The 12,192-nt window shown below is 38.3% G+C and overlaps 1 protein-coding gene across 6 annotated transcripts in view; it reads left to right on the top strand.

Annotated features, from left to right (window-relative positions):
- The window catches only part of LOC145346908 (high mobility group protein 20A-like), a 50,772-nt gene extending 38,818 nt beyond the window's left edge, over nt 1–11,954 (top strand). For 5 of the 6 annotated variants that reach the window (XM_080194800.1, XM_080194789.1, XM_080194807.1 and 2 more), the window contains 4 exons: nt 4,651–4,742; nt 5,115–5,244; nt 8,171–8,225; nt 10,676–11,954. In XM_080194800.1, coding sequence (XP_080050926.1) covers nt 4,651–4,742; nt 5,115–5,244; nt 8,171–8,223 — 275 coding nt within the window. In that variant the 3' untranslated portion in view covers nt 8,224–8,225; nt 10,676–11,954. Of the gene's footprint in view, nt 1–4,650; nt 4,743–5,114; nt 5,245–8,170; nt 8,226–10,675 lie in introns of those variants that run through there. The other variant, XM_080194813.1, reaches the window with a different exon arrangement.
- Nucleotides 11,955–12,192: the final 238 nt, after the last annotated feature.

The raw sequence follows: 12,192 nt of genomic DNA on the forward strand, positions 1-12,192 counted from the left end.
GCCTTAGGCACTGTTTCAAAAGAAAAGCAAAGGATTTCATCCCCTTAATCAACATCACTATAAACAAATGATCTGGTCATTATCACATTTCTGTTTGTGGGACCTAGGTTTATGATGATTGGTTGCCCCATTTGCTGCATTACAACAGTGATTATGTTTCACTGCCTTTAAAGTGCTTTGGTTGTGAAAAGCGCCGCAGAAATTAGTCTTTTCCTTTTGATAATAGTAAGGTCCTCAAAAGGACTATTGAGAGTAAATTAGATAGTTATGTCACGTCTTAAACTTTGCAACTTGACAGCAATCTTGATTTGAAGTATGCAAATCAGGTTATTTTTGGGTCACTACCATTAGTTGATTTCAGTACAAGTCCTCTCACTTTGTTCATTGATGGAATCTCTGTTCAAAGGTATGGCAATGGAATCTGTCAAACTGCTGAAAAATAGTGCAATCTGGAAGAATTCTGCTTCCTATATGTAATGAGGTCATAAATACCTTCCAAAGTAACAGATTTGTACAGCTATTGCACATATCAACCAGCACAATTCTTCTACTGTTATGACTTGAGAGAGCGCCATAGATGATATTTCTCGGTGCTGACGTCATTTTTATTGGAATATATTGCTGCAGCTTTAATAGTTTCACGTTTGGATTTACTGCAAGAAAGGTTTTAAATGAACTTTATGCATTTTGTTTTCACTTTATATTCTGTGGATTGTATAGTTAGCTAAGAGTACATACCAGAAATCCAAATGTATGCTGCAACTGATTTGTCAATGCATTTAAATTAATGGTTGGCAAAATAATTTACATATCTTGAATTTTTCACATGTGAGACTCCTTGTCAAAAGTGCCAAGTCAGAAAATTATTCCTTTTAGTTCACCCATTTAAGGATGTATCTAAGAGGTTTTTGTATTAGTGCCACTGGAATGAAATTGAACATCAGGAACAAATAGCTTCAGAGCATACAACCAGCATGAAACAGCAATTGACTGATATATACAAAAATGAGAACTCATTTGACAGTTCAGTGAGTTTTATGGTAGGGGGGATTGCAGAGAATTGAGACATTGGCCATGTTGTCTCTGGTTTGGCATTGCCAACAGTACAATTAGAGACTAATGTATGATAGCTTGGGCTTTGCCCAAAGCACTTTTTACCTACATACCATCTATAGCATTCCGTTGCTTCTAATGGAGATGTTAAAGAGACGTAGAAGTTCATTGTGTCACTAAATTACATTAATGACAACTTCTGATGATTTAGCAGCAACTTTCCTGAAATAAAATTGAGTTGACAAACTTAGCACTCTGGAGATCTTTGTTGTATAATTTAAGTTTCTTTCTTGTGTGATACCACTGCCAGTGCAACGTAATTGGGAGCTCTTGAACTTGGTAAAAAAGTGTGAAATCTTACTGTAAATTAGCTACAGTAATTTACAGTCAATTCTGTAAATGAGTGAGTGTTTCAATCTGGCGACTTCAAATGCAAAAGGTTAGAATGCAACAGAGTTTGAGCAAGGGGTGAGTTGGTGGGACAAGGACAACAAATGGAAGACAGGAGTGATGGAATGGCAGAGCCTTAGGAGCCAAATGGAATGGTGATGGGGCAAGGAAAGAAAATGTTTGAAAGACACTTGCTCTGTACATCTTCTAGAGTATCAGATTGTTCCCGGTGTATGATTGCCCAACGGAAGTTTGAACGTCCTGGACAATTGCCACGCAATCCTTTTGTGGGGCTTTCTGGTGGGGCAGGGGTCTCCCATCACATCTTTGGGGTACCCCCATGGTATGGCGCCCCAGAGATCGGAAGTTATGGGCCAAAAAGTTTGTTTCTCTCTGCAGATGTCGCCTGACCCACTGAATATTTCTAGTATTTCCTTTTTTTTTCAAATTGTTAGCGACTGCTTTTCCACACTGTGTAATATCTATTTGGAGTTTAAGGTCCAACTAAATAAACTATTTTGGGGCTACTGCAAAGGCTACCATCATATTTGTTTTTCAGTCGGTGTGTCAGTTTTCATGCCTTGTGTTTACATCTTGTATTAGGTATGATTCCAAAATCTTGTAGGAGATAAATAGCCCATTGACCCATTATGCATGTTTCTAAGAGCTACCCATTTAGTCCCATTTTGTTTCTCTTTCTCCAAAGCCCTTCATTTGTTTAATTTTAAGTCTCTATCCAATTTGTTTCCAGAAGTTATAATTGAATCTGCATCCCCAACCCTTTCAGGCAGTACATTCCAGATCATCATAACTCTGCATTAAAAGTAGTTTTAATATTCTACTAAAATCTTTAATTTTGAACAGCTCTGCTAAATCTCCTCTTAGCTTTCTGTGCTTTAAGTCCTAGCTTCTGTAGTGTCTCTACCTGGGTAAAATACTTCATCCCTGATACCATTGTACTAAATCATCTCTGCATCCTTTCTAAGGCCTTGACATTGTTCCAAAGTGTGGTGCCAAAGCTGAACTTCCTTAGTCTCTCTTTTGTGAATCCCCTATGTTTTAACAATTTTATCAACCTGCCCAAGATTTGTGTATGAGTGTCCCAAGTCTGTCTCTGTTCCTGTCCCTTTTAAAATTGTCTCATTTAGTTTATAACGTCTCCTAATTTTTCCTCCAAAATGCAGCATTTCACTCTTCTCCACATTGAATTTCACCTGTTATTCGCCTACCCATTTAGTCAGTTTACTTGCTTGTGACATCTGTACTATTGTCGAACTAAGATTTATGGGGTTCGCTTGTTTGCAACAGTGCCCCCCCCCCCCCCAATAATAAATCACATCAGTTTCTATAGAATAAATCACATATGAAGAGCGAGCACTTTAAATGGTGAATTCAGAACATTTATTAACCTTTTAAAAAAAAGTAACAAAACAAAAATTTTAAGTGTCACTTACAATAATTAGCAGAGGAGAAAGCTTAACTTTGACAATTGAGTAGACTTCTCACCAGCCTCCTCAGACCAAGACGTGAAAATGAGGATAACGTGTTAACCCAAGATGATGTCTCAAGATCTTTTTACTTTAAAGAGCCCACCTTAGCTGGAAAGTAGCCAATTGGTCTATAAGTTGTCAATAATTACATTAAGCTAATCTTTTGATTTTTAGCTAATTATGTACATTGTCTTAACCTCAAGCCAATTACTTCTCTTGAGCTATATCTCTTGCTCTGAGATAGCCTAAGTGTTAAACTGTTATTGGTTAACATAACTTTGAGACATCTTGTATAAAAGCCGATACATTTCTTCAGTCAAAGTTAACAAAAGACTTGAAGTTCATAATATTTTCCCAGCCTGTCTGAGAAAGCATTTTACAATTGTCATGACTTTGAATAGTTGTATGAAAATCCACTGTTAAGTGTTTATAATTATAAAATTACAAACTTCTTTGTGCTGCAGGTTATCTTGCCATCCTTACCAATGCATCTGTTGATTAATTGCTTATTATTTAATTGTGTCACAGTTAAGTCTGCCTATTAACTACCCTGGGTGGTTCCCAATAATGAATAACTGGTTTCATTTTAAAATGGCTCCTGTCAATGTTAGCACAAAATACTAAACAACATGGGGGCAATTCTCCAAAAAAAACTCTTAAGTGCTGAATTTGTGTGAAAACTGGAGTAACTCCCACTGATTTTTTTTTTGATTAGTGGGATTTTCAGAAGGAATGTCTGATACTCTTGAGCCCTGGTGGGATTCACACTGAAAATCCCAGGGCAGGGCCTATTCCCACTAGAGAGGCCATCAACATAGTGCTGAGTGGGCCACTGCAAATGCGCCGGTCTGGGGAGATCGGTGCATGTGCAATAGCCCTGCACAGCTGGTCTCCTGATTGTTGGCTAGCCCCGCAGCCCCCCCATTGCTGTCACCCGTCCTACCACCTCCCCTCCCGACCACCACCACCATCCAAATGGCCAGCCCTGATCACTCCCTTCCCTCTCTCTGCCACCAATCCCTGTGCAGAGTGGCACAAGAGCCCCCTTCTTGGCATTGCCCGATGCCAGCTGGGAGAATTCACCCTCTTTCTCCCCCTCCCTCTCCTCATGTTAGTTCAGGCTACAAATGATGGTCACACCAAAACTATTGATTTCAAAACTGCCAACCCTATGTTTCCAAGTTTCTGTCAGTCTTTGAAATTGTAACCCCTCTACCCAAGTCCAAATCATCAATAAAAAATATTCTTTGTACTGACCTATGGGGACATTAATGTATGCTTCCTTGCATTCTGAAAAATAAGCTGTCTGCTCTCTGTCTCTTAGCTAATTTTATATTCATGCTGCTGTGATATTTTAATCCCATGCCCTTCATTCAAGTCCTATTGTTAGACACTATCAGATGCATTAAAATTTGCAGTTATTGGGAAAGAGCAAGGAGTCTATTTGAATAGGTTTTTCCAAGCCCTGACATGGGCACGTATAGCCTCCTCTGTGCCCTAAGATTCTTGCTATTTCATCAAAGCACTTAATGAAGTTTATCAGACACAACTTGCCTTCAATAGATATGTGTTGCCAGATATTGGTGGCATTAATGAATCATGATCTTTGGTCATCATTCTGGGAGCTCTCATTGAAAAAAATAGTGTGAGAACAGCCATAAGTAAAGAAATGAGGTAAAATCCAAAATGAAAGTTAGTCTTTTTATTTGCCTCCTAGTAAGAGAATTAGAACTTGGGGAACTTGCAAAATCTTTGAAGCATGCACAAGAGGAACATGAAAATTTAAACAAACAACTGGAAGGATTTAAGGTAAATTGTATTTTTTTCAATATTCATTATTTTGTTTTAAATTTACTGGATGTCTTACTCAGTGGCCTTACAAATGTGTATAATGCATATACTTATTTAAAAATATTGCCAGTAATATGTATACTGAATGTTTGATATTTGAGGTAACATTCATTATGTTGTCTTGGATGAGAAGGTGATAAGAAACCACTCCCTGAATTTTCAAGCTGACTTTGCTGAGCCAAAATGGTTGACAAAGATTAAAAATTTGCAACATAATTTCATACAGCCTTGTTCATAATTATTTAAATGGGGCTCTCATATGATCTACAGCTGTTCCATGATTTATCAGGATCGTCAATTTTAAAAATTGCACCTTGTTTCCTATCTCAGAATCAGAAGGTAAAGTTGGAAACCGATCTTGCAAACTTGAGAGCCTACGGAACATCCTTGGAATCACAACTGGAAAGTTTAAGAATGGTCCCGATGCTCTTTCAGTTCCACATTCAAATAATGGATAACGGTAGGTTATAAATTGCAACGACGATCAGTTTGTTTTGTTCTTATTCATTTTCAGGCTGTGAGTGTTTCTGGCAAACCTGGCATTTATCCCTAGTCGCACTGAGAAGGTGCTGGTGGACCACCTTCTTGACCAATGTAAGCGGTGCTGCTGTAGGATTGAAATCACAAATAGGCCAGACCGGGTAAGAAGGGCAGGTTTTCTTCCCTGAAGGACATTATCACATTAATTGGGTTTTTACAACAATCTGACAGATTTCTGGTCTCTTTTACTGGTACCAGACTTATCTTTTAAGTTTTAAGCTGAACTCAGATTTTCAAACTGCCACTTGTTCCATCAATATTGGTAATGCAATGACCTAAACATTTGCATGGTGAAGTATATCTGTAAACTGCATTAATTCCAGCTCAGCAACCCTGTGATATGTCTGCATTTTTCCAGTTCTAGCCTCCTGCACATTGCTAATTTTGATCGTTCTATCAATGCTAGCTATGCCTTAACCTCTCTGCTTCTCTACTCTCTCTTCCATTGGGCTTTGAGAAGTGCCCTGTCATCAAGATTTTGTCATCTAGAATCCCCTACAGTACAGAAAAAGGCCATTCAGCTCATCAAGTCTATACCAACCACAATCCCTATCCCTGCAACTCCACATATTTACCCTGCTAATCCCCCTGACACTAGGCTCAATTTATCATGTCCAACCAACCTAATCTGCACATCTTTAGACTGTGGGAGGAAATTGGACATCCGGAGGAAACCTATGCAGACACTGGGGGGAAGAGTGCAAATTCCACACAGTGATCTGAGGCTGGAATTGAATCTGGGTCCTTGGCACTGAGAGGCAACAGTGCTAATCACTATGCTGCCCACCTGTCCTAATATCTCGTGGCTTGCTGTCAAATTTTGTTTGAAAGCACTCCTATAAAGCACCTTGAGACAGTAGCTGTGTGCTAGGTTCACGAGCAATAGTGTCATCAGCAATATTGTCTGCACCTTTTCTGATTTGTTCCCTGATGTTACGTATAGCATATTTTAATCCATAAATCATAACTATTTTAATTTTCGTAAGACATGAAGTGCCATTGGATCTTACTCGAACCTGCCAAACCTGTTTCCTAATCCAGAACCATCCTGAAATGAAATGGTCACAACCACTTTCACCACACTATTTTCTCCAATGCAAACTGTTGTCTTAAACCACTCAGAACTATCCCTACAACTCTCACCTCTGGCCAAGTGTTCAGAGCTTATGGATTTTTTTAGTCACCAAGATTGAGGCCGTCCAATTAGCTGCTTCTGTCACTTTCCTTCCTCCTCCATCAGGTGGAATATTCTCTTGGCATTCCCCTTCTGCCCCAGCCCTGAATTTGTCTCTTTCTCTTTCTCTAGTCACGCTCCTATTTTTCCTCATACTCTCTCTAAGCTCATCTTGTCCGTGGATCCAGTCCCTGATCACTTCATCCTATTCCCATTAAATTACTGACCACCTAGCTTCCCTCTCTGGCTCTCATGCCAGCTGACAATGTCATTGGTTTTCTTTCTTCTCAGGTTCTGTGCTCTCTCTTTTGAATCTGTTTTTACCACCCCATCCTCAAAAAAAAAGTCCTTGCAAACTCCCACTCTATTTCTTACCTCTGTTTCTTTTCCAATGAACTTGAACATGTCATCGCTTGTCAAATTTGTGGCCATCTTTCCTGAACTCGATGTTTGTATTCCTCCAATCAGATTTCTGTCCCTGTAGAGCACTAAAAGAGCTTTTATCTAAATCACAGATGCCACCCTCTGCATCTGTGATAAAGGCAGATTAAATTTCCTCTTCCTCCTTGATCTGCTGAACATGCCAAGCAAGATGGGGCTGCACCTGTGATTCCATTCTTATCTATCTAATAATCAAAGAACCATCATCAATGGCTTCACTTCCCATTCCTACAGTGCCAACTCTGGTGACCTCAAAGATGTATGCTTGGCCCCCTCCTTTCTCGTATCTGCAAGCTGCCCCTCAATGCCATATCCAGAAATACAGTGTCATGTGATTGGCACCAGGTTCTACCACACGACCACTTCTCTCAATACTCAACTACCTCCAAGATGTCTGACATCCAGTCCTTAATCAGTAGAAATTCCCTCAAATTAAATATTGGGAAGAATGCAACCAATGGTTTTGGTCCTAGCCACAAGCTACCAAATCCACCCCTCTTCCTAATAGCTGTCTGAGGCCAGAGCAATCTATTTGCAACTTTGGAATCATATTTGACCTTGAGATGATCTTTCAGCTGCTCATCCATACCATCCCAAAACTACCTATTCCACTTCCCTGGAGCCTGTTCTCAGTAAATTTAAGGTCATTTAAAACCCAGTTTCCAGTGTCCTAACTTGCACCAAATCCCCTGTTTTCAATAACCATTGATCTGTATTGGGTCCTGGTTAAGCAACACGTCAGTTTCAAAATTCTCATTCTTTGTTTTCAAATCTTTCCATGGCCTGGGTCCTTCTATTTCTGTGACCCCCTCCAGCCCTACACGTCTGCATTCATTAATTCCAGTGAATATCCCCAGTTTTAATTGCTCCACCATTGGTAGCCATGTCTTCAGCTGCCTAGTCCCTTAGATATGGAATTCCCTCCCCCACCTTGCTACCTCACTCTCCTCCTTTAGGACACTCCTTAAAACATGTCAGCCAAGCTTTTGATCATCTGCCCTGATATATCCTTATGTGACTGTAATTTTGTTTCATAACACCTTTGCAAAGCACCTTGGGATGCTTTATCATTTTAAAGGTGCTGTAAGTTACTGTTGAGGCAGATGTTAAAATCAAGTATCTCTGGGTACATGTTATTATAAAGTAATCTTCTGACTTTTTTTTTATCAAGTTCACAAAAATATTCTGAATTTGTACAAATCTAACATTAAAATCTTGTTTTATAATTTAGGAAATTGCATTCGGCAGAAACAGTTCGTATCTCTGGATACACTCATGAAGTAAAGGTGAATATCCATAAGAATATAATAAACTAATGACTCGATCTCTCGTTCATTAGCACCGATTTCATGTTTGTAGGCATATATTTGGCACAGATGACACCTTGTGAAAAATCAAAATAACATGAGACTTCCATCTTGGTAATGATCTTGCTGCTTTTCTAAACTCAGTTTGGGAAATTTACCATTTTAATAATGTCCCAATAATAAGCCAAAACTCTTTCCCCAATGTAAAATGAATAATAAAACTTGCCAATAAAACATACCAATTTAACCTGAGCATAGTCATGTATTTGGATCCTAGTTTCCTATATGATGTGCTGTTTATTTTTGTCCTGGAGGAACCTGCAAGCAGAAGCTAAACACTGTCTATATGAAGAGAAGGGAGAGTGGAGAATTATCATTCTGAAATCAGACATTGGCTCTTGTACCGCATAGGTTTCTGTTTTCCCCCTTTGCCATGTCTCAGTCAGTGTTACAGTGGCAGGAGAGGAGAGAAATGCGGAAAGCAAAGCATGACTAATGCTGAAAAAAATCTGTTTCCCAGATTAAGTACCAGATTATAGGGAGCTCAAGCTACCTTGATGCTTGCCTAATGTAAAGGTAGAGGAGACAGGTTTTGTCAGTGATGGATGTGAAATAATAGCGGCAACTTGGCTCCTTTCCAGATGGCACTGTGTGGCATTCAGTTTTTTAAAGCTTTTTGCTAATTATATTTATAGTTACTATTAATTTGTTTCCTTATTCTCCTTACATGGAGTGTTAAGCATCATGTCCATTGTAAGTTTTTGATACGTTCATACTTGCTACAAAATCGTCTAATGTGAATGGGATAATATTTTTAGCAGCTGTTGTCTCAGGTATTAAATCCTTTAAGCCCAGTGAAGATGAATGTTAATAATGAATACAATTTTAACTGTTGCAATGTGTTAAATGATGTGTTTCAACAAATTCTGTAGCGTGCTTAGAAAAGGGGAGGTCAGGTTTTAGTGGGTCACCTGCCTTATTAGAAAAAATAATAATAGCCCTTGAGACATTCAGCTAAGCGAGCATCTGAAATCTTTGATTTGTAGGCAAACCCTGAACTTTAAGAGCTGTGTGAAGCATATTGTAGGTGTTTAGCAAAACTACAATGTGGGGTTGTCTTAAAATAATACTTGTATTTTGTGGTACCACTGTGAGCAAGCGCAACCCCATTAACTGAGGTGTCAGTGATGGAATTCTCAATCTTTTAAATTATTCCAGAAGAAAGAGTAAAAAAAGATGGATTTAAAAAGTCAGTTTATTTGTGAATTATTGTTGTATTAATCTTGAAATTTGAGTTTGTGTACCTCTCCTGATTGCTCCACTGGTGAGTAGCTGCTCCACACACAACGTGAAGGTGCCATATTTGATTCCTGGCCTGTGCTAAGTTAGCTGGTCTTGACTGCGGTAACATCAGTGCCCCTGCAAATGACTAGCCTCTGGCTTAGAGGGAAACAATCAACTGGGGTGGCATGGTGACACAGTGGTTAGCACTGCTGCTTCACAGCGCCAGGGATCTAGATTTGATTCTCAGCTTGGGTCACTGTCTATGCAGAGTCCGCACATTCTCCCTGTGTCTGCGTGCGTTTCCTCCAGGTGCTGTGGTTTCCTCCCACGTTCTGAAAGACATGCTGGTTAGATGGACTAGCCATGCTAAATTCTCCCTCAGTGTACCAGAACAGGTGTCAGAGTGTAGCAGTTAGGTAACTTCATTGCAGAGTTAATGTAAGCCCACTTGTAATACAACTAAGTTTTAAAAAACTATAGTTTCTGAGTAATTCCTGCTGGAAGCAAGTACACTTGATGTTTAGTGAAGAATGGGTTCTGCTATGAATTGCCCAATGATGCAGTAGTCTGCTAGATTCATTATCGATGCTCACACATGAAAAATAAGGAGGTACCAAAGTCTTCAGGGAACAGTACTTCAGTAAGAAACTAGCAACTGCTTTATAAGAGGAGGAAAGCAGTAGGTGACAGCAATTATTAGCTTTTATTTGTGTTTGAGGGTGGGCTTGATTTCAAGCGTGGAGGAAAGTGTTTGTAGCTCTTGCTAGGATTGATCTCAGATGCACTATATACAACCCAACAATGTTATAAGTGTGTGAGTCCACATACACCATCCTAAAATCTGTTTGAAACAGGTTTTTACATGTAGCCTTTGCTCATGATGTTATTTCTGCAACTTGCCATATGAGACGATACTTGACTCAAATTCCTCTGTGTTCCTTTAGGCATAGTGAAGCTGACCTCTTACCTGTAATATTTCGCAGTTTACTGAGTGTGTCTGCTCTTTTGAATAGAAGCTGTAATGTGCCATAGTCTCTGAATCAAAGTCAGATACATTGTGCAGCCCAAGTTTGTTTCAACCATTCATAAGTTGCTCAGCGAAAATAATTTAAATTGTAACAAACTATTTATGTATGATTTTACAGAAACACTCCAAAATTGCAAAAGCCTTTTGTTAACAGTACTGTAGATGAAGAATAAGGACATTGAAGGATGAAGAATAGAAAAGATTCTGAAGAAGCAGCTCAGGTCAGATGTGAATGCTGAATTTCACTGGGTTTCTACCTGTTTCTAGAGATTTTGTCTGTTGAAGTTGACTTTTATGAATTGAATTCATCAGTGTTTTTTTTAAATGCAATGGTTTTTGCTGTTCATAGGATTTAATTTGTTCTGTATTCTGTGATTAAAGAGCATGTAGCAAATACAGTTTGTTTTTACTATATACAACATACTGTGTCAAACCATGTGGTGAAGCTTATACTTTACAAATGCACATTACTAATAGAATTGCCAAACAAACCATCATCACACTTAATTATTACTGACTAACATGTGACCGGTTTGATCACTATATTCGGCAGTTTATTGGGCATTTTAAGTCCAGTAGTAAAAGTTGTTGCCACGGTTGTGTAATACCTAAGCATAGTGTAAGTGTATTATTCCTCCTTTTTTCCCCATAGCATCTTTCCTTTTGGACAGAACACTACAGTTTTGGTGGTTTTAAACAAATTATCCTGTAATTTGCATGTACAGAGTGGCACAGCATTTTTTTAAGTGCAATGATAGAAAGAAACATCTTTTACAACACGGTTTGAGGGAAAGTTGTCTCCATTTGTGTTTTTACAAATTGTGAACTGTGGTTTTCTTTCCCTTTAAAAATAATTATGTACGTTTATTGGAAAACTACATTGTCTACTTTTTTTGAAATTGCAGTAAGTATTATTTTGACGTAACTTGTGTTATTTGCTGCCCACAATTCAAAACATTATCAAATGTTTTGTACAAAGTGTACATGTGTATTATACTAGTTTTTTTATGTAAATTGGCGAGTGATTTTTTAAAGCATATATTGTGCTGAACTACATTATTTCCAAAAGGTGATGAACGTTATATTGAGCACTGTTACTCTTGTTGCCAACCCAGAAGGCAAGATTTCCAGTAAATGGCCATTATCTTATACACCCATCAGTTGGTGCTAACGTAGTGAGACTTCTTAATTGCACTTTCATATATGAATCATATTGTAGAATGTGTATTTTTAAATGATGCTTAAGAAAACTATGGATCTGTTTTATAGATATAAAGAAGTATGTTTTGGCATTTTAAATGTTTACTGAATCATTAAGAACACAAGTGTTTTCTATATAGTATTGCTACATTGGGACAAAAAAGTACTGTATATTTATTTTTACTGTGAAAGTACTGTCGAATGCAATAAAAACATTTTTTTAAATGCTTGTATTTATTGCTTTGCTGCAAAGGAAAACTGCAGATATGCAGTTGTCATCAACTATTTATAATGTTGCTTTCCATAATCTAGTGATGTACAGATCAATATTTGCACTTCAAAAACAGCTGATAATAATGGAGAATTGATGCGAAAGGAAGAAATAAAAGTCGATGCCACTGACAGTTGGCCAAGCAAATATATTTGTAGTTAGAT

Source organism: Carcharhinus amblyrhynchos, chromosome 1, assembly GCF_965287045.1.
Source record: "Carcharhinus amblyrhynchos chromosome 1, sCarAmb.v2.hapA, whole genome shotgun sequence".
Classification (NCBI taxonomy): Eukaryota; Metazoa; Chordata; class Chondrichthyes; order Carcharhiniformes; family Carcharhinidae; genus Carcharhinus; species Carcharhinus amblyrhynchos.